This window comes from Delphinapterus leucas, chromosome 13 (genome assembly GCF_059928025.1).
Source record: "Delphinapterus leucas isolate spDelLeu-1000000601 "Yukka" chromosome 13, BTC_Dleu_Yukka2, whole genome shotgun sequence".
Classification (NCBI taxonomy): domain Eukaryota; kingdom Metazoa; phylum Chordata; class Mammalia; order Artiodactyla; family Monodontidae; genus Delphinapterus; species Delphinapterus leucas.
This window is the reverse complement of record NC_143141.1, coordinates 74,994,622-75,021,914: the sequence shown is the minus strand read 5'-3', so window position 1 is coordinate 75,021,914 and position 27,293 is coordinate 74,994,622. Positions and strand designations below refer to the sequence as shown.

General features: G+C 50.6%; 2 protein-coding genes across 3 annotated transcripts in view; one reads left to right on the top strand and one right to left on the bottom strand.

Moving 5' to 3' along the window:
- The window catches only part of EFR3B (EFR3 homolog B), an 89,837-nt gene extending 70,563 nt beyond the window's left edge, over positions 1-19,274 (top strand). For both annotated transcript variants that reach the window (XM_089923393.1, XM_022574307.2), the window contains exons 13-23: positions 1,792-1,964; positions 2,488-2,563; positions 3,029-3,190; positions 4,599-4,730; positions 6,148-6,215; positions 7,323-7,450; positions 8,206-8,297; positions 11,487-11,535; positions 12,721-12,827; positions 14,160-14,209; positions 14,651-19,274. In XM_089923393.1, coding sequence (XP_089779519.1) covers positions 1,792-1,964; positions 2,488-2,563; positions 3,029-3,190; positions 4,599-4,730; positions 6,148-6,215; positions 7,323-7,450; positions 8,206-8,297; positions 11,487-11,535; positions 12,721-12,827; positions 14,160-14,209; positions 14,651-14,756 — 1,143 coding nt within the window. In that variant the 3' untranslated portion in view covers positions 14,757-19,274. The remainder of the gene's footprint in view (positions 1-1,791; positions 1,965-2,487; positions 2,564-3,028; positions 3,191-4,598; positions 4,731-6,147; positions 6,216-7,322; positions 7,451-8,205; positions 8,298-11,486; positions 11,536-12,720; positions 12,828-14,159; positions 14,210-14,650) is intronic.
- A 1,393-nt stretch (positions 19,275-20,667) lies between these two features.
- POMC (proopiomelanocortin) lies at positions 20,668-24,557 on the bottom strand. The gene is made up of 2 exons (XM_022573853.2): positions 24,418-24,557; positions 20,668-21,934 (listed from the first exon to the last, which is right to left on the bottom strand). Exons 1-2 carry the CDS (start codon positions 24,547-24,549, stop codon positions 21,281-21,283), a joined length of 786 nt encoding a protein of 261 aa, XP_022429561.1. The 5' UTR covers positions 24,550-24,557; the 3' UTR covers positions 20,668-21,280.
- Between the last annotated feature and the right edge of the window lie 2,736 nt (positions 24,558-27,293).

Genomic DNA, 27,293 nt, shown 5'->3' with positions numbered 1-27,293 from the left:
GAAATCCAACCTGTGTTCCACTCACTAGCCAGGCTGGGTACCCACAGGGCTGGGTCTTCCAGAGCAGGCAGGATGCCTGCTACTCAGCTACTGCTGGCCTTGTCACTCAAACATTATCTCTGTATTGAGATGGACTCTATTGGTTCCTGCCCTTTTTCCCTCCAAGTATCTCCCCAGGTCCCTTCCACCTGTTTCTTCCTTGGTACTTATGCCCACCTCAGTCCCCCAGCCACTATCTTTCCCTTTATCCATTTAAAAAAAAAAATAACCATAATTCTTTTATCTAACTTAACGTTTAATTTTTTTAAAAAATATTTTTGGCCATGCCATGCGGCTTGCAGGATCTTAGTTCCCCGACCAGGGATCGAACCCAGGCCCCGGCAGTGAAAGCGCCGAGCCCTAACCACTGGACCGCCAGGGAATTCCCCCCCTTTGTCAATTTTTTTTACATTTGTCTTCTTTGCAGCCATCACTGGAGGCTAGATTTATTGTTCTCAAATGCTGTTCCTATGACTAACTTGTTTAACATATAGATTCCCTAGAGATTTTGAGCCATTAGTCTGAGTGAGGTCCTGGAATCTGTATTTGTAACAAGCTCCCCAAGGCACAACCCTGGCCTAAACTCTGGACATCTCAGAACTAGATTATTCTCATAGTTGCTCCCTCCTCCTCACCTATCATAAATACAACCAAGAAGAATTTTCTAGAAATGTTGTTCTTCACGTGTTGCTCCTTGTTAAAGAGTAAATCTCAGTTTCTAATTGATGTACATCCAGATTTCAAACTTTTCAGACTGAAATTGGAAGGTCCTCAGTCCCCTTTCCCTCCACAGACCCCCCATGTGACCCCTCAACCCGTCTCTGTTCTAACCATGCCGCTCGCACAGCCCCTTCACTCCCGCTCATGCCCTCCCTCCCCTCTCTCCAGCCCACACCTTTCATGTCACACTATTTTTATAAAGTCTTTTTGTGCTGACACTGCCCACATCTGGTACCTCCTTTGTCTATGCACTCCTGCCATTTCTTTGCTGAGTTTACCGTCATTAATTTGTACCCTGCGTCTTACCAAGGTGACAGTTTGGGGCACACTCAAATACTTCCCCCTTCAGTGAACATTGATGTTTACTACTGATGCCACCAGGCTTTACCAGAGCCTCAAGGGCCTGCTGAATCATCAAAGGCCTTGTTTTGCAATATGGACTTAACAGTAAATCTGGTTTGCTGCTTTTAACTACTTTGACACCATCACAGGTGAGGTGTCTCTGTACGCCTGCTGGCTTTAATCAGAAGACCCTCGTTATGGCCGTGCTAGAAGAGATGTAAGCAAATGCTGTGTGTGCTCTTGGCTGTTGCCATGTCCGTGGGTTCTAATTCCTCAGCCCAGCTGTAACTTCTTCCACTGTCTCTCCTTCTTTGTGACTGTTCGTGCTCCTGATGAAGCGTGTTCATGGTGAATGTTCGCCATTTGTGCCCTAATGGGCTGGAACATTAGGTTCAGAGGCTCCCTGGCTTTTTCTCTCTTCTAGGGCTCATCCTTTGCTTGCTCTTAGTAACTTAATGTCCCTGCATACTGTCCCCATCCACTTAGCTAAGCTGAGCTGGGCGGGTTGCCTAGGTAGATGTTGGAGGATTCCCAAAAGCTGCCTAAGGTGGAGGACGGGGAAACTGGGCTGGGAGATGTTTAGACAGGATGGATGCTTCAGACCCAAATTCTGCCGACTGCCCCTCAGTCTCCTCACTGCTGCCAGGAGGGCCGGCGTTCGTAAGCACATGATCCTGGGCTCCCTTGCAGGTATCCACCGGCTTCCAGTGCAACAACATGATGTCAGCTCTGCCCAGCAACTTCCTTGACCGCCTTCTCTCCACCGCCCTCATGGAGGACGCAGAGATCCGTCTCTTCGTTCTAGAGATTCTCATCAGTTTCATTGATCGTCATGGCAACCGTCACAAGTTCTCCACCATCAGGTGAACTTGAGGTCTCCCCTCTATTTGGTGTGTGATGGGGGAGGAGACTCCCATTAGGACCTCACACTCAGGTGGGAAGACGATTCAGATCTTCAGTGGGACCTCCCCCAGGGAGCTAATCATGGACATGGACCCTGGGGTCCTACAAGGGAAGGAGAGACTGAAGGGGCATTTGTGCCTGGTGGAGCAAGGGAGGGAGATTTGGGAGGTAAAGAGCAGGTACCCAAGGGAGCTCTCAGGTGGGGAGGAAAGAAGGGGATGCAGGGTTATCAGTTGAGACTGGGGGGCTGAAAGGGAGGAAGAAAAGGGAGGAAGAGGATAATCTGGATAAGTATTTAAGAAAAAAGAGACAGGAGCTTGAGAACTTGGGAGAAAGTGGAGATCAGGCTAAGAACCAGGGCAGGAGGACACAGAGAGGCATTGGTACAACTAACAACACTGGGATGGAGCCCAGTGATACCATGTGAGCTCTGCTGGCCTCGCGCAAGGGCTGACTGAGGTGGCCCCTCACGTCCCCTCCCAGTACCCTCAGCGACATCTCTGTCCTGAAGCTGAAAGTGGACAAGTGCTCCCGGCAGGACACCATCTTCATGAAGAAGGTTAGCAAGCGTGACCTCAAGACACAGTGAACCCCGGGTGGGTCAGGCCCTGCGGACCCCAGTCTTCCAGCTCCCAAGTCGCCACTGGCCATGCCCCTAGAACCCACTTCCTCCTCTTTGACTATGCTTAGTCCGGATGACCAGCCGACCCCTCTAGGGGATCAAGCCCCCAGGTCATACTTAGCACCGAGCCAGAGTGAGGAGCATCCCTTGGCTGTGTTCTAAAACTGGATTTGGGCAGCAGCTTTTGTTGCTGGTTTCACTGGACCCACCTTCCCTAAGCACATACTCCCGCACTGCCCGATTCCACTGGGGTCTGCTTTAAAGGCATCCTGTCCCTGAGGGCGGAGGTGGGGTACACACAGCTGCATCGCCCCCTTCAGACTGCTCTTCCCATTCTCCTTGCCCCTCCTGTCCCCACCCTGCCCACCGTGGCCTTGCCTCCACCCTTGTCCCCATCTCCAGCACTCCCAGCAGCTCTACAGACACATCTACCTGAGCTGTAAGGAGGAAACGAACATACAGAAGCACTACGAGGCGCTCTACGGCCTGCTGGCACTCATCAGCATTGAGCTGGCCAACGAGGAGGTGGTGGTAGACCTCATCCGCCTGGTGCTGGCTGTCCAGGTGGGGCCCCCTGTGGGCGGGACATAGGGGTTGGGATCGGGGGAGGGCACCTGTTTTGGCCAAGCACTAGTGAGAGAGCCAAGTAGCCACTGCTTAACACCTGTTCTGGAGCCCAGGAATATTGCACCCTTGGTTGGCCATTCCTCCATGAAGACCACAAACCATGGTCCTATTTGGGGAACCACCAAAGGATGCTGAATTCATGGCTTTGGCCCATCCTCAGAGTAAAGGAGACCCGGGAAACAGGGTCTTTCAAAAATATCCCTTCACCCTAGTATTCTGGGTCTCTTGCAAGGTCTGAATGAGACTCCAAGGATTGCCAAGAGGGTACCCATAAGCCCGGAGTGATCTCCATACAAACTTGTTTGTCTAAAGATTACCTAGTTCCCAAACCTGGCTGTGCTTCAGAATTGCCTTAAGCACTTATTAAAAATATATGGGGCTTCCCTGGTGGTGCAGTGGTTGAGAGTCTGCCTGCCAGTGCAGGGGACACGGGTTCGTGCCCTGGTCCGGGAAGATCCCACGTGCCACAGAGTGGCTAGGCCCGTGAGCCATGGCCGCTGAGCCTGCGCGTCCGGAGCCTGTGCTCTGCAACGGGAGAGACCACAGCAGTGAGAGGCCCGCGTACCGCAAAAAATAAAAATAAAAATATATATTCCCAGTTCTGTCCCCAAGCTTGGGGATCTGGAGATTCAACAAGCTCCCCTCGTGACTCTCAGGCAGCCAGTGTGGCACTAGATAGGGCTTTAGACTTTCACAGTCTGCCTGGGTAGAAGTCTACTGCTCAGGATGCTGGGAATTGGGGCGGGTCCTTCAGACCTCAAAGGCCAGGGTCAGCAGGGCCCTGAGGCTAGGTGGGCATCATGTCCTGAATGGTGGAGAACCTGGAATTGTGTGGTGGAGACTCTTCAGCTACCTGCTTGATGGCGCTAAGTCCTGCAAGGCCAACCCAGATGCTACGATTGTCCTCATTCTAGAATTTGAGATTCCTTTGTGTCCCGATCCCCTAGTAACTCACACAGCTTTGTCAGTTTAACATGTGAACCCAGCTTAGCAAGCCAGTCCAGTCCTCCGAGAATTATCCAGGGTCTGTAGTGAAGGTGACAGCATCCTAGAGGTGGGATTCATGAGGGTTTGGACAGTCGAGCTCCCTACAGCTGGAACTGCAGAGTGGGGCACTGAGGTCATCGCCTCTCCACTCAAGTATTTATGAGCCTCCAGCTCATGGATTGTTCTAAGGACCATTTGCTTCAGCTTTAGTGAGGGTGACCTCTGTTCCCCAGGAAGTTATGGGGAAAATGCTGGAAAAGGCTTTGTCTTGAGTAGCGGGCCACCTCTAAAGGAGGTTGGTAGAGGGTGGCTGGAGGGTGGGGCACCAGTATAGTTTGTTCCCTCTGTGTTGCCACAGGACGTGGCCCAGGTCAATGAAGAGAACTTGCCTGTTTACAACCGCTGTGCCCTCTACGCGCTGGGTGCCGCCTACCTGAACCTCATCAGCCAACTCACAACAGTGCCTGCCTTCTGCCAGCACATCCGTGAGGTTGGTGTCCTCATGACCCTGAGAGCTCAGGAGGCCCTTGACTTGGGGTTTCCCCAGAACAACTTTTGCTTAATTGCATGAGCCCTGTGCTTAGTCTAGGCATGAGAACTAATGATGAGAAATTCTCAGCGGTAGTGACTCCTCCTGTACGACATGACATAGCAGGGCAGGGTCAGGCACAGGCAGTATCCTGTACCCCTTCCCAACCTGCTACCTGCCCTCCTCTACTTCCGGCCCCTCTATACTCCCCCCACTCCCGGAAGCGCACATACCCACATCTCTCAGGTCATCTGGGACTAAAGCTACTTTAAGGAAAGTTTTCGTTATGAAAATTTTCAAATATCACAAAAGCAATATGAGTAGGGCGGTGAACACAGCTGTCACACGAACTAAACAGTTATGAAGATTCTTCCACATTTGCTTCATCTGTCTCCTTTTCGTTTTCTTTGCTGAAATGTGTTCAAACAAACCTTGACTATCATGTCGTTTCACCTCTGCATATATCAGTATGTGTCCAAAAAATTATGGACACCTTTCTACCTAATTGCTATGCTATTTACATGCGTAATTAAATTATCGGTTATGCCTTGGTATTATCTTATACCCGGTCTATAATCAAATGTTCTCAGTTGTTGCAAAAAGGCATTTTAAGACATACTGAACTATGTATAGGTAGAATGATATAATACGTAGGATTAACTTTAAAATACACTAGCAAAACAAAATAAAACTAAACAAGGAAGCTCAGGTCTCAGCTGGCCTGGGCTGGCTGGGGGCATGGAGCAAGGTGCTGTATTGCTGTGTCAGAGGCCACCCTGAATGAGGCAGGATCTTCCCAGCCTTGGGCTGATCCAGGAGGGCAGGAAAGGCAATGCCCCCACATCCTCTCCAGTAAAAATAGTAGCATCGTGGCTTCCTCACCTCCTGCACATACTTTCATGCCAAGCGTCCTCCCACTTCTCAGCATCTTAATAACTCAGCTTTCTTGTCGAAACTTTGCAAAGGATGCTGAGGGAGACTCACCATGGCACTCTCCATCAGGGTGTTTTTGCAGCGCACCTGGTTTGGGGAACAGTGAGACCTATGCTCCCTTTTTTGCATTTAAACAGAAAACAGGAATAGGACACAGGAGCAAGAAACTGAACTCTCTTGGGAGCTAAGTCCCCTGCCTTTGGAGGACACTTAATGCATGTGTGTCACTGGAGACAGCTTGAGCAGTCCTCCTGGGCTTCACAGGCTGCCCTGAGGTCCCTGTTGGTCTGAGTTTCTCCCTCAGAAGCCCAGCCGTGGGTGCTCTTCCAGGGGGTTCGTGGGAGGGAGGAAGTGCTCAGGGGAGCGGGAACTCTTTCACTGGCCTGTTGGGATTTCCCTCTCCCTGGTGAACCCAGCTTTTCTCACGATTCCTCCCAAACCTCAGGTGATAGAGAGCAGGAAGAAAGAGGCTCCGTACATGCTCCCTGAGGACGTGTTTGTGGAGAGGCCCAGGTGAGGAGAACGCTGAGGACGTGCTCAAGGACAACCCAAGCAGCTGAGCAAGGAAGTGGATGGTCTGAGGCCAGGGACTTGGGCTTCTGTGGGCTCAAGGGCAGAAAGTGAACCCTACGCCTATGACCCAGAAGTCCTGGGTCAAGTTTGATCCCCTCACCTGACCATAATTCATGCCTTGAGCCATCTCAGTGTGTTGTACCGTAGAATATGGGATGCAGCCTCTGGGAACTTTGACCAAGCCCATGGGAACAAATCCTGGAGGAGTCCTTCCTGACAAGACAGTGCCACCAATCCAAGTGGCCTTCTCAGCCTGCAGCGTGTGGGCCAACATCACTTCAGCATCAGAGAGACTCAAGGGAAAGATATTCTGAAAAAAACAAAATATCCCACAATAGAGGATGGCTTTATAAATGGTGGCCCATCCACACCCTAGACAACTGGTAGCCCATCCAAAGTGTTTTTAAAGAATAGTTCATGTGAAATATTCACTGTATAACAGGTGAATAAAATAGATCCTAGAACAGGACAGTGGGGGCCATGGGGATGTCTGTGTGTGTGCAAAAATGTGTGTGACTGAGGGACTCTGCACAAAATCTGAATGTGGAAAGTGGGACTGTAGGTGGTTTTTTTTCCTTTTGCTCCTCTGTCACTTTTGTATAATGAGTGTTACTTTTTTTTTTCCAGCCTTGCTGTGTGGCTTGAGGAATCTCAGTTCCTGACCAGGGATTGAGCCCAGGCCACGGCAGTAAAAGCCGGGAAACCTAACCACTAGGCCACCAGGGAACTGCCTTGAGCATTACTTTTAAAATAAGGAAGGTCGGGCTTCCCTGTTGGCGCAGTGGTTGAGAGTCCGCCTGCCGATGCAGGGGACACAGGTTTGTACCCCGGTCCGGGAAGATCCCACATGCCGCGGAGCGGCTGGGCCCGTGAGCCATGGCCGCTGAGCCTGCGCGTCCGGAGCCTGTGCTCCGCAACGGGAGAGGCCACAGCAGTGAGAGGCCCGCGTACCGCAAAAAAATAATAATAATAAATAAGGAAGGTCATCAGGAAATCACTCTAGTCCCCCATGGTTCTCATCTGCCTCTTCCCTCCTTTGTGTCCCAGGCTGTCTCAGAACATCGATGGAGTGGTGATTGAGCTTCTCTTCCGCCAGAGCAACATCAGTGAGGTCCTGGGGGGCAGTGGTTACAATGCAGACAGGCTCTGCCTGCCCTACATCCCTCAGCTGACAGGTAGGAGCCCTGCTTGAGGACTTCCGAGCCTGCCTCTGGCTTTTCTTGGCCAGGGCCTGAAAGGAAGGGACTTGTGAGTCCTTCGGTCACCTTCCATGGCACCTTAGATGTCACACAAGAGCTGAAAGACACAGTGGAAATCCATGGTGAGATCCTTGATTTTCCCACCTCTCCTCTTCAGTGCAGGGTCCTTGGGAGTAACTGGCCCACGGGATAGCCTGGCCTGTGCGTGGGAGAGACGCCACGGTGACGGAAAGAGCACACATGGGCTGTGGAGTCTGAGAGCCAGTTCTCTGTAGCTTACTTCCTGAAGAATCTTAGACGAGCCCCTTGGCATCCCTGAGTCTCAGTTGCCTTGGCTGTAAAATAGGGATATTAGCAATACCTGCCTTAGAGGGTAGAGGCAGATGCCCGTAGTAGGAAATGCTACGCAAATGACAGCTGCTGGTGCTGTTAGCAGATGACCCTTGTGAAAGTTGAGATATGCTTTCTGGTCATAAGCGGCTTCTTTGTGCTCATCAGTAATTTCAAAATCTTAGCCCTAAAAAGCAAAACTCACCGCCCTAAGATGGGCGGTGAAGGCCCGCAGCCCTCCGTAAACTCCAGCTGTAGCCCCAGCGTATAAACTCCCTCTGAACCCTCCCAGGACTGTGGACCAGGCAAAGGCAGGGGGGTTGGGAGATGGTGCTGGAGGCATGATCCTGGCTTGCTCTGCAGGGGCTGGGGACTCTAGCTTCTCTATCCTCCTTTCCCAGATGAGGATCGCTTATCCAAGAGGAAGAGCATTGGAGAAACCATTTCCCTGCAGGTGGAGGTAGAATCGAGGAACAGCCCAGAGAAGGAGGAGGTGAGTGTCTCATTCTTGATCCACTGTCCTGGTGAAGCTCAGTGTCCTCCCGGGAGGGGACTCTTCCTACCTGCTAGATGGTCAGACACTCCACGATCTAGACTCCCTTAGCCACCCCACACATTTAAAGTTGCACAGAAAGTAAATTTCTCAAGTAAGTCCTGTTTTCTTACTGACTCTTATCATAAGTATCCTAGACATTTCCATCTGGAAAAAATTACCGAATCCCCCCCACCCCGTACACTCCCATGAGCATGTTATAAAAGTCAGTCTTGAAAGCCTTGCTGGTAGTCATTCCCTATTCATGATGGAGGCGGACGTGCTCCACGTTTGAAATTGGAAGGCCTCACAGAAAAGATGAGGGCAAGAATAGCTTTTACAATGTTTCTTCCAGATATGTCAAGAAAAATGCTTTTTTTTTTTTTTTGCACGGTAGTGCTTCTACCTCAGAAAATAAAGAAGGTGTACCCACAAGTAAGGGGGAATAAAGAATTTTAGTGGAAATACCAAATTTACTCACTAAAATGAAAAAGATATGTGGGCGGGGCAGTGAGGAGGGAGAAAGGCATCCCGAGGGAACTGAAGCCCCAGGATGTGGTACCCTTGTTTTAAATGGTAACTCTGCCAATTAAGGGAGCTGACGGAGACAGAGACGCAGGGAAACCTTAGCAAGAAGCAGGGAAGATGCACATCTGGGTGGGACTGGGACAAGGAGACTTGTGAGATCCCTGGGCATGGACAGCCTGGAGTAGCTATGAAGGAGAGCCTGGACACCCAGCCTTTCCCCAGATGGGCCTGGAGCAAGGAGAAGTCAGTGGGGTAAAGGTCAAGCCTCCCCCTAACTGTGCCCTCAGCCATTCCAACAGCTCCTCGGTTACTAGGGCATACCTCCAGGGCAGGGCTTTTCCAAGCTTGTCTGGAACCTTCCCATGGAAGGAGGGAAGCTCTGACTCAGGCTAATTGGAGAAGCAACGTGAGGTTGAGCCAGGTGTCCTCCAAGGCCCTTCCAGCTCTGCAGGGATGGGAACCTCACGTGTTAGGAGCACAGCGTGAGTTGACTGCTATCCCCTCAATAGTTGTAATTCTTCCTTCCCAAGAGTTGAGAGACCCTCAGGAATTGATAAGTAAAGTGAAGCAGAAGAAGGAAGAGAAATGCTCACCTGGGTACACAGCCGCCTGCTCCCTCGTGGCCCCCCCGGTCAGCATCATGGGTTCCTCCCCCTCAGAGAGTCAGCTTAGCCCGGGGATGGCTTGGTATCCAAAGCAGGGGTGTGGGAGCCTCCACCCTTCTGCCGTGCTGTACTTCTTTCCACTTCCAGCCCACCTTGCCCCCCCCACCCCTCCAAAATCTCACAGTAACTCCCTGTAGCCTCAAATGCCAGCCTCATAACAGGTGATCAATAAATGCTGGTTTGGTTAAATTCCAAACCCAGTGCCTGGCATTCAGAGACATTTGTAGTCAGGGATGCCCTCCCATTTCATTTCATCTCCCCTCCTCTCTGGCTGGTCTGCTCTCAGTCTCCCTCATGCTATCTCATTCACCTCCATGTCTTTGCTAGTGTGGAATCCCATGTCGGAATCACCCTTCCTCTCCACCTCTACGTTCTTGAATCGCCCATTCATCAACATCCAGCCTGTGGTCCATCTCCTCCATCAGCTCCTCTCTGCCTGCCTTTACCCAGTGATCTGTCTTCCTTTTTCTCCCACCACCACATGGTTTCCTATCGCTTTCCCCGTGAATATCTGATGTTGGTCAGTGCTGACACTGGATGGATGGATGGATGGATGGATGGATGGATGGATGAGTGGGTGGATGGACAGACCTACAGAGGATGAACCTTCACAGTGAATGAATCTTCAGAGTGAATGATAGCACTCTCTTGCATGTAATTCCTATAGTAATACATTTTGCAATTTCGACTAAGTGACTAGCCAAGAATCCTACACATAATTGGTGCTCACTTAATATTTGTTGGATGACTTTATCCCATACCTACAACTCTGTCCACTCCTACTCGAACAAGCATTTGTGGAATTCCAAGCTCAGCGAATTGTCTGAGTGTATAAAGTGAACACACTGATGCACTCACACCCAGGTCAGGGACTAAAATGTTGTCTTCCAGGAGCCCTGCCTCTGTACCCCCTCCCTAGAGGGAGCCACTAGCCCAACTTATGTCACTTCTTGAGCTTTATATCAATGAAATCATTCTCTCCTGTGTCTGCCTCTTTCATGTAACATTACATTTAAGTAATAGAATATGAATAAATCATGGGTTTTGCCTCAAGGAGCTCACAGTCTAGTGGGGAATTCCTGGAATTTAGTCCAAACTCCTTCACAATTTTCAGCATCTGACCTAAGGCCACACATCCGTAGAACACCCTTCTTTGGGTTTTATTATTTTCCACCTCCTTTTATGGGTTCCCAGGACACTGAGATCCTGTGACCCAGGTCCTTGGACCAACCTCAGTATGCCTTACCTTTATTGAATACTCACATCACCTTGGTGGATAATTTAATATCAGAAGTCTTCAAAAATGTTAGTCAGGGGCTTCCCTGGTGGCGCAGTGGTTGAGAGTCCGCCTGCCGATGCAGGGGACACGGGTTCATGCCCCGGTCTGGGAAGATCCCACATGCTGCGGAGCGGCTGGGCCCGTGAGCCATGGCCGCTGAGCCTGCGCGTCCGGAGCCTGTGCTCCGCAACGGGAGAGGCCGCAACAGTGACAGGCCCACATACCGAAAAAAAAAAAAAAAATGTTAGTCAGTTCTTGAAATTTTCATATGAGATTATATTTGCTAACTGCCTTCTCTTGTTTCGAATATTTTCTGTTAAGTTCTCTGAAGATTTGTTTGAATTACAGTGTTTTCTTCCCAGGGAGCTTAATGGGACCCGCTGGGGGGCGAGGTGGGGAGGGGCCGGTGAGTTCTTTCAGGCCAGACTTGTGACTGGTGAGGCAGTAGCCTCCCCTCCTCTCTCTCTCCCTGCTCGCCTTCAGTTGGAGGCTCTGTGCCTACTCAGGCAGCTTCCAGAGACCCTAGTGAGAATGTGGGTGTCCTCAGGGAGTTTCTCCCTTCAGGACATTCTTCTGAGAAGTGAAGTGGCTGCCAGGTAACTGAGGAAGCCAAGGCTGCCTCCCCACCCCCCGCTTCCCCCTCCCCCTTTCTGAGCACTTCTGTTCCCTCTCCCTCAGCGCGTGCCTGCCGAAGAAATCACCTATGAGACGCTGAAGAAGGCCATTGGTAAGTGGGAGCCCCCGAGGGAGCGGATCACAGGACTGGGTCCTGGAGAGGCGTGTGGGTATGCGCAGCTGTCTGCTGCCCTCGCAAGTGTGATTCACACAGGTGTGAGGGGAGAGGCTGGTGGCTTCCTCTAAACTCTTCACAACTACTGAAGCTGCAATTAAAAGTCCCCCTCTCTTAACAGGGGTGGGGGGTGTGTGTGTGTCCATGTCCTATGCCAGGAACCCTTTTTCTACTGACCGCTGCCCTTAAAAGTGGTCAGTTGAGGGTTACAGCCAATCAGACAAGTAAAAAGCAATTTTATTTTTTATTTTTTAACATCTTTATTGGAGTATAATTGCTTTACAATGGTGTGTCAGTTTCTGCTTTATAACAAAGTGAATCAGTTATACATATACATATGTTCCCATATCTCTTCCCTCTTGCGTCTCCGTCCCTCCCACCTGCAATTTTAATTTGTATAAATACCTTGACAATTTTTTGGTGGAGTGTGATACAAAAGAAAAAGTTAACCAATGAAAGCCATTAAGAACAAGTCCTATTAATATTTATTTAATAATGGCAGTAGATTTTAAAATGCAGTATTACCTCGTCTAGATTATTGGGCAATGAAGTATCCTGAATTAGAGAATTTTTCCGATAACTGATAACAAATCTTTATCTTTGTTGTCATTCATGGTACACTTTCTAAATGTTCCCACTGCTCTGCCTTCTTAAACTGGGCATGATGAACATATTTCATACCCTTCCTTTTTTTTTTTTTTTTCATTTCGGCTACCAAGAGGAATATGCAGAAGCCTTAAACTAAATGGCCTCCGACTGCTCTGCCATAGGGGTTCTTCGTTGTCTTTTGTGGCTTTTCCACTGTTGACGTCCCTTTTCATATTCCCCCCAGAGTACTTCCTGTTCCAGGAACTTTCATCTAAGAGTCCCAGTGTCAATGCAACTACATGGGGCTTTAGCCCCACTTAAGGGTCCACTCAGCTAGTTAAACTCTTAGGCAAGGAAGGGGGCTGAGCCCTCAGGCAGAATCAGAAAAGGGTCTAGCCCTCCCAGGGCCAAGTGATGACATCGCACCCTCCATGCTACCCTGCCCCTCGTCAGCGGAGTGGAGATCTGGGGGGAAATCTTAGACTGCATCACTGGGGTAGGACCTGAGGACTGACCCGGCTCTCTGTGGTGCAGTGGACAGCGTGGCCGTCGAGGAGCAGGAACGTGAACGGCGGCGACAGGTGGTGGAGAAGTTCCAGAAGGCGCCCTTTGAGGAGATTGCAGCGCATTGTGGGGCCCGGGTAAGTGAGACGTAACGGTGCCCCTCCCGGGATCAAACGGACACTGGATGTGGGCCCAGCGCAGGACTGAGTTTCTAGGAGATCCTGGTTCTGTTGTCATCCAGAAATTAGGGTTTAGATCCCGACATTGCCTTGGCACTACATTGTTTCCCCATGAACCTAAAGGCTATTAGTCATACACCCCTCCAGAGGTCCCAGTTTTCATATAAGGGAGAAACCCTGACCTCAGGATCTCCTGTACCAAATAGATAGATTATAATAATTATAATCATCAGAGCAGGAACGGAAATAGCACTTGCTGTTCATCAGAGCATCTTATATTTATCAGCTTATCTCCGTCTCATGACAACTCTGCGAGTTTGTTGCCATTAGGGTTGTCACATTATGGAGTGATGGGGGAAGGGGCCAGGGCACAGGAAAGATGGCCAGCATTTGCTAGAGGGCCCGCTTCCAACTGGGGGACCCCAGCAGGTGGAATGGAACGGCCTGGCCTTGGAAAAGGAATCTGAATGAGAGGGCGCCAGACAAGTAGAAAGACGAGTAGATGGCTAAGGGAAGAGCACAAACATTTCTTGAAAATGATATTCCAGGATTTGTTAGCCCCAGTGTCCATCTTCATAACAATGAAACATAATTGTAAACATCCAAAGTCTACAAATAACTTATATTTTATTGTACTTTTTCCTCTCAATAAAAACACATGTAATTTCTATTATATATATTTCAAATATATATATACATAAACTTCTCATATATTATAATTATATATAGTAATATATTAAAATGCATAAATTATATATAAAAATACATATAAGTATAATATAGATTTTTCTGGGCCTATATTATGCTGACCTCTAGTTCCATCCTGAGAGGTAGAGGCTGCTCATTTCGTGAGCTCAGAGTTGAGCACGATCTCACTCTCTGTGTACATGGACTTAGGTGGAGCCGGAAGGGACCAGAGAGAACATCTTCCCTAATGCACCAACTTTGTACAACTGCTCCTTGGGAGTTAAGGAAAGAGCTGGAACCAGCTCTGAGCCTCCTGACTCTGACCAGCAGGCCCTATTGCCCCACTTGGAGGAGCTAAGGGCTCTTCCAGAACTTTTGCTGAAGTCCTTCCTGGGGTTCCTGGCCTCTGTGCTGTCCCCAACAGGCCTTTGCTGGGCGGCTCTTTCTGATCTGAACCCACCGCCAGGGTCCACAGATAAGTGCTGGAAACGAGCTCACACCGGTTTCTTTCCTAAGGCCGCAACTGTCCAGCACTTCCAGTGCATGGTGGGCAGGGGGCTTGGGTGTCAGCCCCCGGCTCACTTTCCCTCTATTTGTGTCTAGGCATCACTGCTGCAGAGCAAACTCAATCAGATCTTTGAAATCACCATCCGGTAAGTGGCAGCCCTGGGCAGGGGATCCCCACTTCTGTGGCCCAGTGTAGGTACCCCTCCCCCCAAGTCCTCCTCTCGCACCTGTCTTCAGCCCTCCCTGCCCCCAGCCTCTGTCTCCAGGGCTGGAGTCGGCCACCAAGTCTCCCCAGATAAGGAAACAGAGACTGAAGGGAGAAAGAGACAGCTCAGTGAACCCTGGAAAAGAGCCGGGGGTCCTAGTGTCACAAGCTGGTACTTTCTAGAGCAACAGAGTCGCTGTAGAGCCTGCAGTAAAGCTTGACTTCAAGCTGAAGATTCTAGAACAACTTGAAACCTGGGAACCACGGAGTGACATAATCTCTGGTCCCTATTCAAGAGAAACCTCAGTCAGCTGCTCTGCTGCACGGGGCGGGACCCCAGAACCGTCCTCATGCCTTTCCCCTCCTTGTCTTTCTGTCCCAGGCCCCCACCAAGCCCATCAGGAACCATCACTGCAGCCTATGGCCAGCCTCAGAGCCACTCCATCCCCGTCTACGAGATGAAGTTTCCCGATCTGTGCGTATACTGAATTCCAAGACCCAGCTTCTCGGAGGGGTGGAGCCTGAGGGAGGGGCTCGCCTTCACGCCCACCCCGACGCCATGGAGATCTAACTGGGATCTCAGAGAAAAAGCACCTTGGACAGCTAAGCAAGGTGGAGCCCTGGGCCCCCTTGCCCCCCTCTCGGCCTCCCTGCTTCCTCTTTGTCTTCCCTGAGGGAGATCTGGCCACGCTGGGGCCAATAAGCATCCTACCTGTGCCCTTTGTCTCTTCCTCTGTGTCATCCTGGGGTCAAGAGTCATTGGGGGTCTCCAGAGAGAGGCTGAGGTCCCAGGAAACTCCTGATTAGTGTAGTAAGTGAAGGGCTTTCACGGGGGTGGGTGTGCAGCTGCCATTCCCCCAGGAGGGAACTAGAGAGAGACACAGTTGGTCAAAGGAAGCCGTAGACTGCAATCAGGAGGAGGCAAGGCCAGCTCCTCCCGTAAAGCAGTGGCCTGTGAGAGCTGGAAGATGGGGCGCTGATCTCCTCCAGAGTGTCCCCTCCTCCTTCCCCAGTTGAGGGTCCAAAGGCCTTCAAGTCTCTGGTGTCTTTTCCATTCCCCTGCTCACCCTGCCAGTTGCCTCTTCGTGAATTGTTTCTATTGTTAATTAATACTGAGCTTGTATAACGGAAGCTGGGGTAGAGACACCGTGGGGGGCAGCAGGCCGCTGACAGAGGGAGCCTGAGTCCCCAGGCTGGCCGGCTGGGCCAGGGAGCAGAAGCACGGGCCGGCCTCCTGTCCAGGAGCAGCAGGCAAAAGTGGGCAAGTCTGCGTCCCTCTGTAGTATCTCCTCTCCTTTGTCCAGAGGGATGTATTTCTGACTTGAGTTCTCCCTCTTTGATGCTTTTCTTCCTGCGGCTCCCCGTGTGAGCTGCCTCTGGCAGAACCTCCCCTGGGCCTCTTCCTGAGGCAGCTCCCTCTGGCCAAGAAGAGCCCTTTCCTTCTTCTTTTCCAGTCTAACTTCCCATAACTTTTCTGAGCTGATATGACTCACAGGAAGGTGAGAATAGTCACATGATTCCTTCCTGGAGAATTTGCTCGTGAAAAGAGGGAGGGTGAGTAGATTTCTTGACCCAAAGGAACCCCTTTTGAGGGTACAATTTTCGGCAGCGTGGGGTGGGGTCAGAAGCGGGCTGATTCTGCTAAGGGGAGGGCAGTCTTCTCGGGACACCCTCGGGTCACACCTCTGTGCGTGGCCCTGCACAGATGCACTGTGAGAGCCTGATTATCAGGGCTGATAGGTGTATTTGTCCAAATTAGGAGAATCTTAACACATGGAACTTTCCTATTGCGTGTGCAATAATCTCGTTGGGTATGGGGGCTGCCTGACCCTCGTTCCTATAGTTTCCCCCCTTGGTTGCTGCCTCTGTGCTGTGGGCCTGTGGCTTCCAGAGGGTCTACATGACTACAGGGCCGAGGGGGCCCGGCTCCCGCCCCTCCACCACAGCCTTTGGCTCTGCTCTGTGGCTGTTGGCTAATACTCAACCCAACTTTACAGGCATGAACCGAGATTTCTCTTTACTTTAATATCTCTTTATTAAGAAACCAAATTTAAAATCACTAGAAACAGGGCTTCCCTGGTGGCGCAGCGGTTGAGAGTCCGCCTACCAATGCAGGGGACACGGGTTCGTGCCCCGGTCCGGGAAGATCCCACATGCCGAGGAGCGGCTGGGCCCGTGAGCCACGGCCACTGAGCCTGCGCGTCCGGAGCCTGTGCTCCGCAACGGGAGAGGCCACAACAGTGAGAGGCCCACGTACCGGAAAAAATAAATAAATAAAATAAAATAAAATAAAATAACTGGAAACAAACTTGAAGACAAATGACCTTTGGAAGAAGCTTCAGAGAAAATCTAAATCTTGAGCCACAAACATGTCTTTTCCTCACTGGATCTTCCCATCTTTCTTCCCTGCTCAGCTTTGACGCGAAGCCCTGTTTCTCTCTAGTGCTTCTCTGACTGTAGGGTCCACACCCATGGCAACTGCACCCCGAGCACTGCCCTGGGGCCCTGGTTCTGGGACTTGGCAGTCATTCCCTGGAGCCTCTTTCTAGAACCAGCACTAGAACCAGAGACCTACCTGTCCATCAGCTGTCTCTCCCTCATCCCCACCCTGGGAACAGATCGAAGAAACAAGGTGCAGGATTCCCATTCTTCATATACTTCACTGCTGTTTCCTCTGTCTGAAGCAGCTTTTTCTTTGTGTCACCGCTACATAGCAAAGATGTGCTTCCTTTGGAGACATGGCCACATTTTGAGTGCCCTCCTTCTCGGTTCCAATTTAAATTTACACTCAGTAGAATATTAACTTGCCTGCTGACATGGAGTAGAATACGGATTCTGGCCAAAGATGCCTCAGAATCAGAAAGTTCATGATGAACATTAACTGGAACAATTACCTGGTAGATTAAGCAGCCTCCTTCACCCCACCCCTGCCCTCCCAAGCCCTGGGAGAGAAGGCAAGCAGAGTTTGGTGGGTACCCCAGCCTTCAGCCTAGCACCACTCTTCCTGCCTTCCAAGCCTGCTGGCGTCTGGCGGCACCGTGTCAAGCAACCAGCCCTTTTTGCTATCCACCCCTCTGTTGTGAATTTCAGTCAGCAAGGCCACCCAAGCCAGTCGCTCCCCAAAACTGCTGAAGACTCTTCCTCGTGGGCAAGGGGTAGGGTCGGTTAGCACTCTGCTGACAGAACCCAGTAGCATGGATATATTTGGAATTTCAGTGAACTTGGTTGAGTCACATAAATGCATAAGAAGCAGATGAGAGGAGAGCCCCACTGTGACCCTGGAGGCTCCTTCCGGTTTTCCTTGCAAAGTGGTCCCCCATGGCCTGCGCCTGTTCCCATTTTCCTCTTTTTGAAAAGTAGAAATAAGTGATTTCTTGACTGCTAAACATCTCCTCCCCAGAGAAGTAGCCTGAGTGGGTCAGAAGAAGGAGAGAAGTCCTCAGACATTCTCCTCTGTCCAGCCCTCTGCCTCAAGCATGAGAATAGATGGATGAGCAGTGAGAAGGTGGGGCTGGGACCATCTGAAGTGCTTGAAATGCAGGGGTCCCAGATGCACTGTCCTTTGCCCTGGGTGTTCTCAGTCCCAGAGGATGTGTTTCAACTGGCCTAAGAATCAGAACAGCCTTGCAGTTGTTTAGACTCCTCAAAGGCCAGACCTCCTGGCTTCACTAGGGGCCCTTGGGTCATGACACCTTCCAGTTGCTATTCCATTGTCCCTGGGGCTTCTCACCTGGGTACAGAGGGTCTCACTGAGAAGTGAGGCTATCTCTCCCAGTTCCTCTTTATGACCATGAAATGGCAGCTGGCCAGCTGGGGCCTGTGGGAAAAGACTAGGCCTGAGCTGTTAGGCTGAATATTAAGTTTGATGGTAGACAGGGAAGTGGGCACCTCTGAGCAGGCCACGCCCACTTCTCCAGACCCAAAGACCCTGGCAGGCAGTTGTGCTGAAACAAGGCAGCTCCCTTATGTCTGGGGAGAAGGCTTAGGGCAGTGTATTACCTCTTCATCTTGCTAAGCCTAGAAATCTTCTAGTTAAAATACCCCGTATCCCAAATCCGGCCTAGGACTGAAGCCTGCCGAAGGATGGTCTTGGTGGGGCCTGCCAGCTGGGGAAGTGGGGAGGGGACACAGGCCTGTGGGAGGGGGCTCTGTGGCCTGTTTTCTGTGCTCTCCTTTAGCACCAACCAGGTTGACCAGGTCTTTTCTCCTTCAGGAGCCCTTGGGACCCCAGCCCATCACTTTCCCCTTTTGAGCTCTTCCTCCATGGCTGTTGATTCTGGCCTGTGGAGAGCAGAGCTGTAAATCCACAATGCTGCAGCATTACACATACATTGTGACATGTCTGTGTCCATTTAGACGTTCATGACCTGGCTGAGTGTGTGTGTGCCCGTGCGCGTGCAAATGTGTATAGTGTAGTTCATAGTTGACAGTGTATGTATATAATAGCTGACGTATTTATATGTGAGTGCAGAATTAGTGCCTGTGGCGGTTTTCTGTATTTTGAACTCATTGAATCAAATTAGTTTAAGGAATAGGAAGGAGGATGGGGGGGCGGGGGTGGAATGTAGGAAGAAGGACTCTTAGCAAGATTATTCTTTAGGACTATTAGTCGTGATTTCCCAATGAGCCTTCATGATGCCCTTTTCAAATAAATGTTAATGTTGTCACCACACGGTTGTCTATTTGATTTCTTTAAAGTAAATGGTTTTTTGAGATGCAAACAGGATCTGAAAATGCCACCAGTATTAATCACTGACATTTAACCACCCCCGCCTATCATTATTTACTCGCCTCAAAAGGAAGGAGGGTAAGGGAAAGGATGCTACCAAGATGTAAACACAAGGCCCAGGATTCCCAGCATAGGCGCATCCTCAGATGGGAAGGCCTGGGCCATTTCTTCATTACAGTGACTAGAATCTAGCCCCATTTCATTTAACCCTCATTGAGGGAGACTTTATCTTAAAAGCCTGGCTTTCTGATTCCATCAGGACTTCCCAGGTGCATTCCAGTTTTCTTTAATTGTGAGCTTCTAAGATCATCAAAATATGGGAGTAGGGCTTCCCTGGTGGCGCAGTGGTTGAGAGTCCGCCTGCTGATGCAGGGGACACGGGTTCGTGCCCCGGTCCGGGAAGATCCCACATGCCGCGGAGCGGCTGGGCCCGTGGGCCATGGCCACTGACCCTGTGCGTCCGGAGCCTGTGCTCCGCAACGGGAAAGGCCACAACAGTGAGAGGCCCACATACTGCAGAAAAAAATATATATATATATATGGGAGTAAATATGGAAGTGCCATACAGAAACGTTCCCCAGCTGGCTTTGATCTGCATCATCCCCTGGTATGTCTGATGCAATTGATGTGCAGATGTGCATCTCTGTATCAGTGTCTGTGAGTCTCTTGTGAATTGTAAATGTGTGTGACTGCAAACCAGTGGCCCCAACATTGTGAAAACATCATGGGGACATACAAAAGAAGCCCAACCCCTGGCCTCTGCCCTCGTGGAGCTTAGAGTTTCCCTGAGAGAAAAGCACAAGACATGTGCAGCAAGAAACTTGCCATCTGAGCTGGTCTGCATGCCCCCCCCCCCAATGCAGAGGGGCTGACTGCAGAAACCCTGAAAATGAGCAGGTTCAGCTGCAAGAGATCCCAACTTTCCCAGTGGAAGTGGACTTCAGCCTGGGCTCATGTTGAAAAAAGGGTAACATTCAAAATGGAGGGGGAATGTGGGGAATTCCAGGCAGAGGGTGGAGGAGGATGGTAGAAGAGTGAGAAGACCAGGGGAAGTGGGGTTTGGTAAGGAGAGTGAAACTGATGGACAAGGGCCCTTGTGTGTGCCGTGCCCAGTAGTTTGGAATTGATGGAAGAGTGGGGGTGGGGCGATTGTTTTGTGTCTTGAGCTAGGGAATATGGAGAAAGCAAGATTTTGTATACATTAACATGAAGAATGTGTACGATGGATTGGGGAAGAAGGCAACTGGAGACAAGGACACCAGTTGGTTAGGAAGCTGTTAGGATAGTTAAGGCCTGAGCCGCGAGCACTGAGAATGAAGAGAAGGCTGCAGCTGGACATGAGGAGAGAGCTTGGGCATGACAAGGGGGAAAAGATAGTCACACCTCAAGGCTTGAGCCCTAGGGACTGGAAGAAGCATCTGTGCATTTTGTGTTGTATTTAGACAGATGTGTCTCCATGGGTGTGTGTTTATGTGGGTGAGACCCTGTGTTTCAGAATAACTGAGAGTAGTCTGATAAGGCAGTCAAATCTGAGCTGATACCAACCCCCAGCTCTCACATTTAGCCTCTCAGTGATAACATGATCCCATCCATTTTCTCATTAACCCTCACAGTAGCCCTCACAGTAGCAAGGAAGAAAGGAGTAGATGAGAGAACTAAATCTTGGAGAAGTTCAGAAACTTGCCCAAGGTCCCAGATGACTAGATTCACGGAGGCATTACCACAGCTTGCCACCTGAGCCCAGAGCGTCCTCCCAGTTTTGGTTGGGCTTCATCGGCTTCCCGCTGGCTCATGGAGTTGGATGGGAAGCAGGGTCACTTGGAGGAATCCTGCCTCTTGACACATCAGCCAGCTGAGCAGTCCTTCCCCATCCAATGGAGAGTGGGAAATGTAGCCATACTGAGCCATCACCCAAACTATTTGACCCCTTGAAGACCCATTTGTCACGGGTGGGAAATACATTTTCTTTTCATTCCCACTATATCCTATGAAACATACTACCACTTGGTCACATGGAAACCACTATCGCTCCTTCAATATGTGTTGCTCTTTATTTGATGGATATGCATTTTTATTTTATTCGCCCAGTCAATATTCAAAGTCAGAGTCGGATGTGAAACTTGAAAGGTTTTATTTCCTAACTACAGACAGCTTTAAAAGGTGGAATACCTGGCGCCATCACCGCCTGGGCGAGTCCTCACCCAGGCCGCAAGGCGGCAGGAGGGCAGGAGGTGGGGCTTTGGGGTCGACTTCCCAGGGAGAGAAGCCCTGCCCACTGCGCCCTCACTGGCCCTTCTTGTGGGCGTTCTTCATGATGGCGTTTTTGAACAGCGTGACCAGGGGCGTCTGGCTCTTCTCGGAGGTCATGAAACCGCCGTAGCGCTTGTCCTTGGGCGGGCTGCCCCAGCGGAAGTGCTCCAGCTTATACGGCCCCTCGTCCTTCTTCTCGGCCGCCTCGGCCTCCGCCACCAGGCCGTACTCCAGCTCGGCCCGGGCGGCTGCGCCCTCGGCCGGGGCCTCGGGGCCGCGCGCCGGCTCGGGCCGCTCCCCGGCCAGCTCCCTTTTGAACTCAAGGGGGAAGGCCTCGGCCGACTCGTCCTCGGCGCCATTGGGGTACACCTTCACGGGGCGCCGCTTCTTGCCCACCGGCTTGCCCCAGCGGAAGTGCTCCATGGAGTAGGAGCGCTTGTCCTCGCGCGGGCCCGGCTCGGCGCCATCGCCGCGGGACCCCGGGCCTTCGCCCCCCGGCACCCCCTCCTCCTCGCGCTTCTGGGCCGCGCCGCCGCCGCTGCTGCTGTTTCGGCGGCCAAAGCGATCCCAGCGGAAGTGGCTCATGACGTACTTCCGGGGGTTCTCGGTCAGCGGCTGCTCGTCGCCGTTGCCGGGGAACACGGGCGTCTCGGCCGAGAGGTCTGGCTTGCAGGCCCGGATGCACGCCTGCTGGAGAGCGGCGAGCGAGTCAGGCCCCCGCGCCCCGCGGCCTCCATCCCCCGCCGCGGCGCCCTCACCACCCACAAGCTGCACCTGCGCCTCTGCTCCCTCCGCACGTTGTGCGGACCCAGTGCCCGGTGGATTCCTTGCCGAGGACGTCTGCCCACCCCCGCCTCTGGGCACCCACGGACATCTGAGACTCAGCTCGGGCAGCGCCTCGTTTGTCCCCTGGTACCCCTGCCTGGCAGCTACAACAAAATCCCTGTCCCACTCGGTGGTTTACTTGTCCCCTAGCTTTGTGGGCAGGGTCAACGTCTTAAATCTTATAAGCCAGATATATAGGAATTCATCAGTAAATGGCAGGTGGGTGGTAGTTGTTGGCACTTAGTGAATCCTGAATAAATAAACATGGTTCATTTCGGTCTGGGAAGGGCATCGGGTTGAAATTTGGGAGAGAATCTCCCAACGTGGGAAAAGAAGTCCAGGCTTCTAGGGCCTGTATTTTCCATAATGCCTCAACCTTACCCCAGTGGTCTGCAAACCTACCTCATACCCTCCCCCAGCCATCTCCCTCCAAACTTTCCCACACCCATCTGGCACGCACTTTCAAGTCTTCTGAGCTGATCCTATACTTTTCCTGAATCAGTGAGCTTTGGGAAGAGGTGTCTCACTTCCCTGTCACCTTCTGACTGGAGGGAAGGGTAGAAAGTCAGGATTATTTCCATTGCAGGGGTCATGGAGCCTGTATCTCCTCTCCCTATAACTGGACAACTGTGGCACACATTTGCTTAGGAAAATGACCTTGGGGCTGCAGCCTTGAGTTTTCAGTTACTGGGGACAACAAAGGAGAGAACAGAATGATCGCACCCACTCCGTTGAGTTGGGGATTTCATACTCCAGGGATTTAGAATTATAACACTGCAGAATATTAACAGCGGAAAACAAAAATTATCTCATACTCCTCTCCCCTGGACACATAATGACACCCAATTTCTCAGAGAGGAGAAGGGAACTTGGCAAGGTTCCACAGCCCATTGGTGACAGAGCTGGGACTAGAACCCATGGGCTCTGACCATGGCCAGAGCTCGTTCCCTGGTGAGCTTTCAACGGAAGAGGCTGTGCAATGGGTGTCTCCGATCAAGAGTCTCTTGGGTCTCTCTGAACTAGAGCTCACAGAATTCCCTAGGCTCTTTATTTCTATTTTATATTCCACATGCAACCTGCTTGTGGAGAAAGTTTTTGAGAAAGTCTCTCTCCTCACCTAAACTCAGCTTCTCTACTGACAAAATACACAGAATGTAGTGATATGCATTGCACCCTCACCAGGCAGTTACAGGCAGAAGGATGGAACTCAGTCACAGACACCAGCAGTGTGTCTTTTGCCTTGACTTGGTATTGTTTCTCATGTATGCCTCCCAATCCAAATACACACACACACACAAAAACACACACAAACACACACACTGTGGTGACCTAGAGGGAGTTCCAGCCTGGCAAAAAGGGCCTTTATATGCTTCTGGAAAGGCTGCTGAAGGGTTTTTTCCTTTTCCCTCTAGAGATGGTTTATAGTACTACCTTCCTGGCTTTGTAACTGGTAGTAGATAGAAAGGGAAGAAAAATGGAATGGAAATGTCAAGTGACATGAGGTTATTTAAAAAGGAATAATTTGAGGCTTCCCTGATGGTGCAGTGGTTGAGAGTCCGCCTGCCGATGCAAGGGACGAGGGTTCGTGTCCCGGTCCGGGAAGATCCCACATGCCGCAGAGTGGCTGGGCCCGTGAGCCATGGCCGCTGAGCCTGCGCGTCCAGAGCCTGTGCTCCGCAACGGGAGAGGCCACAACAGTGAGAAGCCCACATACCGCAAAAAAAAAAAAAAAAAAAAAATACAAGAGGAGGGGCTTCCCTGGTGGCGCAGTGGTTGAGAGTCCGCCTGCCGAGGCAGGGAATACGGGTTCGTGCCCCAGTCCGGGAAGATCCCACATGCCACGAAGCGGCTGGGCCCGTGAGCCATGGCCGCTGAGCCTGCGCGTCCGGAGCCTGTGCTCCACAATGGGAGAGGCCGCAGCAGTGAGAGGCCCGCGTACCGCAAAAAAAATAAAATAAAATAAAAAGGAATAATTTGGGGGCTAAAAGATTGAAAGTATAGGATCAGTTGAGGGAGCAATTATTGTTATCATCATTGTTAGTATTGTTTGCTTTAATGGCACTGTCTCTAAATAGCTTAAATGGAGTGGGTCTCTATACAAGAAGACAGGACAGGAAGCAAAGATAATCAAGCAGAACTTGGGGACCAGACCCATCTCCCTGAAGCTGCTTCCTCCCTTCCTTGGCCCAATTCTGACTTCACTCTGGAGGTCTATTCCTGCCCTTGGATGACTTACCCATATCTCTGGGAATGAATTTCCCCTTCCCCATACCCCTTTCTTTGTGCTGTCCCAGCCCCAGTCCCATCTGATACCCAAACCAAGATGGCTACCACAGCCCACATACCAGCAGGTTAGTTTCCGTGGTGAGGTCCTGACACTGGCTGCTCTCCAGGCACCAACCACGCACCTCCATGGAGACCTGAAGCAGCAAGGTCAGCAGCAGGGCGCCCGAACAAGTGCTGCACAATCTCGGCATCTTCCAGGCAGGCTGAGGCTCTGCAGAGGCAAACAAGATTAATGGGACCCCTGCAAGGAGCAGAACAATGTTGGCCACTCATCAGAAAGGACCGTGAGCCAACATTAACAATACACTCATCTGTGGAGCTCAAGGCCTTTCGAGGACAAGCTCAAGGAGCAGGCGGTGTGTGCAGGGTGGTCGTGTGAGTTGGGATAGAGAGGAGGGCAGTGGGACCTGGGGAAACTGTACAATTTCTCCTTTATCTCCTGTTAAAAATCAGAACCCAAAGGATGTTAGAGCGGAAGATATTTTAGGGGTCATTTGGTCTGGCCCCTTATTTGAGAGATGAGGAAACTAAGGCCCAGGGAGAGACAATGACTCAGATGTTGATGACAAGGTAAGGCTAAGTTCTCCTGATCCAGCACAGAGCTTTTCTATTTTACCATCTTCAGGAAACTATAGTTCTAACACTCCAGATCGAAGGAGTAACTTGGGAAAGGCAAAGCACTCCGAAACTCCTGCTTGAGATGGTCTACTCCTCTCCACCAGGATTCTATCATTCCTCAGAAACCCTGTTTCCTATAAATAGTAGGTTTAAATAAAGGCAAATAAAATCTCTGTCCAGTTAAGCCAAAACCTCAGCCAACCCAATCTGATGTCCTGTACACAGATCACTCAGGGGATCACTATTTCTCAGGGCCCTGTAACTTTGAAGAGATTTTTTTTTTTTTTTTTTTTTTTTTGCAGTACGCGGGCCTCTCACTGTTGTGGCCTCTCCCGTCGCAGAGCACAGGCTCCAAACGCGCAGGCTCAGCGGCCATGGCTCATGGGCCCAGCCGCTCCGCGGCATGTGGGATCTTCCCGGACCGGGGCACAAACCCGTGTCCCCTGCATCGGCAGGCAGACTCTCAACCACTGCGCCACCAGGGAAGCCCGAGATTTATGTTTAAATCAGACCCATTCTTTTAAAACTGGCTCATCTCCTGAACACATTACACGTCAGACCTCCTCTTGTTCTATGAGTCTCTCAAATGTAGTCTGAAATAGCTGGACTTGAAGATGCTGTAGGTGTGGAAGGGAAGGAGATGGTCACACAGGGCAGAAGGGAATTACCTCCCATTGTGAACACCTACCAAAGACTCTTTCTCAGAGAAGTCAGGAAGTGCCACTGGTCAGATGCTGAGTTCAAGGGGTCAGGATGCAGTAAACGGAAGAATCAAGGCTGCATTTTGCCCCATGTATCTGACTCTTTCCCCAGCTTTCTAGCTTTCACACTGCCCTGTCCCCTGTCATGAAGGTCAGCCCTCTGAAATGACCCTGAGTTCTGTCATCAGCTCACCAACAACTCCACAACCATTTTAGATTTCAGAAGATCTTTTCAACCAGCTGTTAGGAAGAAATCTAATTAGATAAGAAAAGTAATTCACATTAAGGTGTGGATGACTAATTTTCTCTCCTAATTTAAAAATATCTGCCTAAAGAAATCTCCTGTTTGTGGAGGCATGGGCCAAATCTTTTTTATAGGGAAGGCTCTGGAGGTGAAAGTTCCCCCTGGCTCTCATTGTCTACTTCAGGAAGCCACTTCCTTCTCTCTGTTCCACCCCACTCCTTCCCCCAAAAGCCGAGCCAAAAGGGCTCCCTTCTGAATGGTTGCCAAGCACAGCCTGAGTGTTTTCAGAGCAGCCATTAGGTGGTGCTGGCAGCCAATGACCTAGCCTATCAGCGTCTCAGGGCAACTGGGAGAACATTGGTCAACCTTGGTGTCCAGTTGTGACCTGGGACAGGCTGCTCCTGTTGTAGACTTTTGGTGCTCCAGTTCAAGTACAAAGCCTGAATTTGGTGGACAAGGCAATTTATGTTAAAGCTCTGAGACCACACAATGCATTTCGGTCAGAAAAAAACGCCCAGTTTTACAAGAGAAGCAGAAAAATGACAGTTTTATATCACTATGGGCAACTGTAAAATAACATATTAGTAAAGAAGGAAGTAAAATCATACAGGTCTGACAGTCCCCTCAACTATATTTCAGTTCTTCTCAAAGTTGGCCATTCTGGAATGATTTCATTTTCTTTTTCTTTTTTTTTTTTTTTGCGGTACGCGGGCCTCTCACCGTTGTGGCCTCTCCCGTTGCGGAGTACAGGCTCCGGACGCGCAGGCTCAGCGGCCATGGCTCACGGGCCCAGCCGCTCCTCGGCATGTGGGATCTTCCCGCACCAGGGCACGAACCCGTGTCCCCTGCATCGGCAGGTGGACTCTCAACCACTGCGCCACCAGGGAAGCCCTGGAGTGATTTCATTTTCTAAAAACTTACCTCATGATTTCAGACCTTCCTGAAAAGCCTCAGAGAGCATTTTCTCTCCTGCTCCATTGGCTATGTGTACAACAGGGTGACATTCTCACTCCCCACCCTCTCAGAGCTGCAATCTCCTGCTAAAAATTAGATAGCTCCCTGAAAGCAACTTGTCTTCTTTCTGCTTCTGTATATTTTCTATTTTTCAACAAAAAACAAATATTACATTGTGTTATTTTTTAAAGCAATAAAGTAAGGGGGAGCTGTCAAGTGTGCTTTCTGTAAGTAGGGAGTGTCCAATAATTGTGTTATTTTTTAAAGCAATAAAGTAAAGGGGAGCTGTCAAGTGTGCTTTCTGTAAGTAGGGAGTGTCCAATAATTGAAAGCTTGGAAAAATAAGTAGAAATTTGGAATTTGCTAATCTTGACATTAACTTTATAATAGAACTACACTTATTAGAAATTCATTTGTG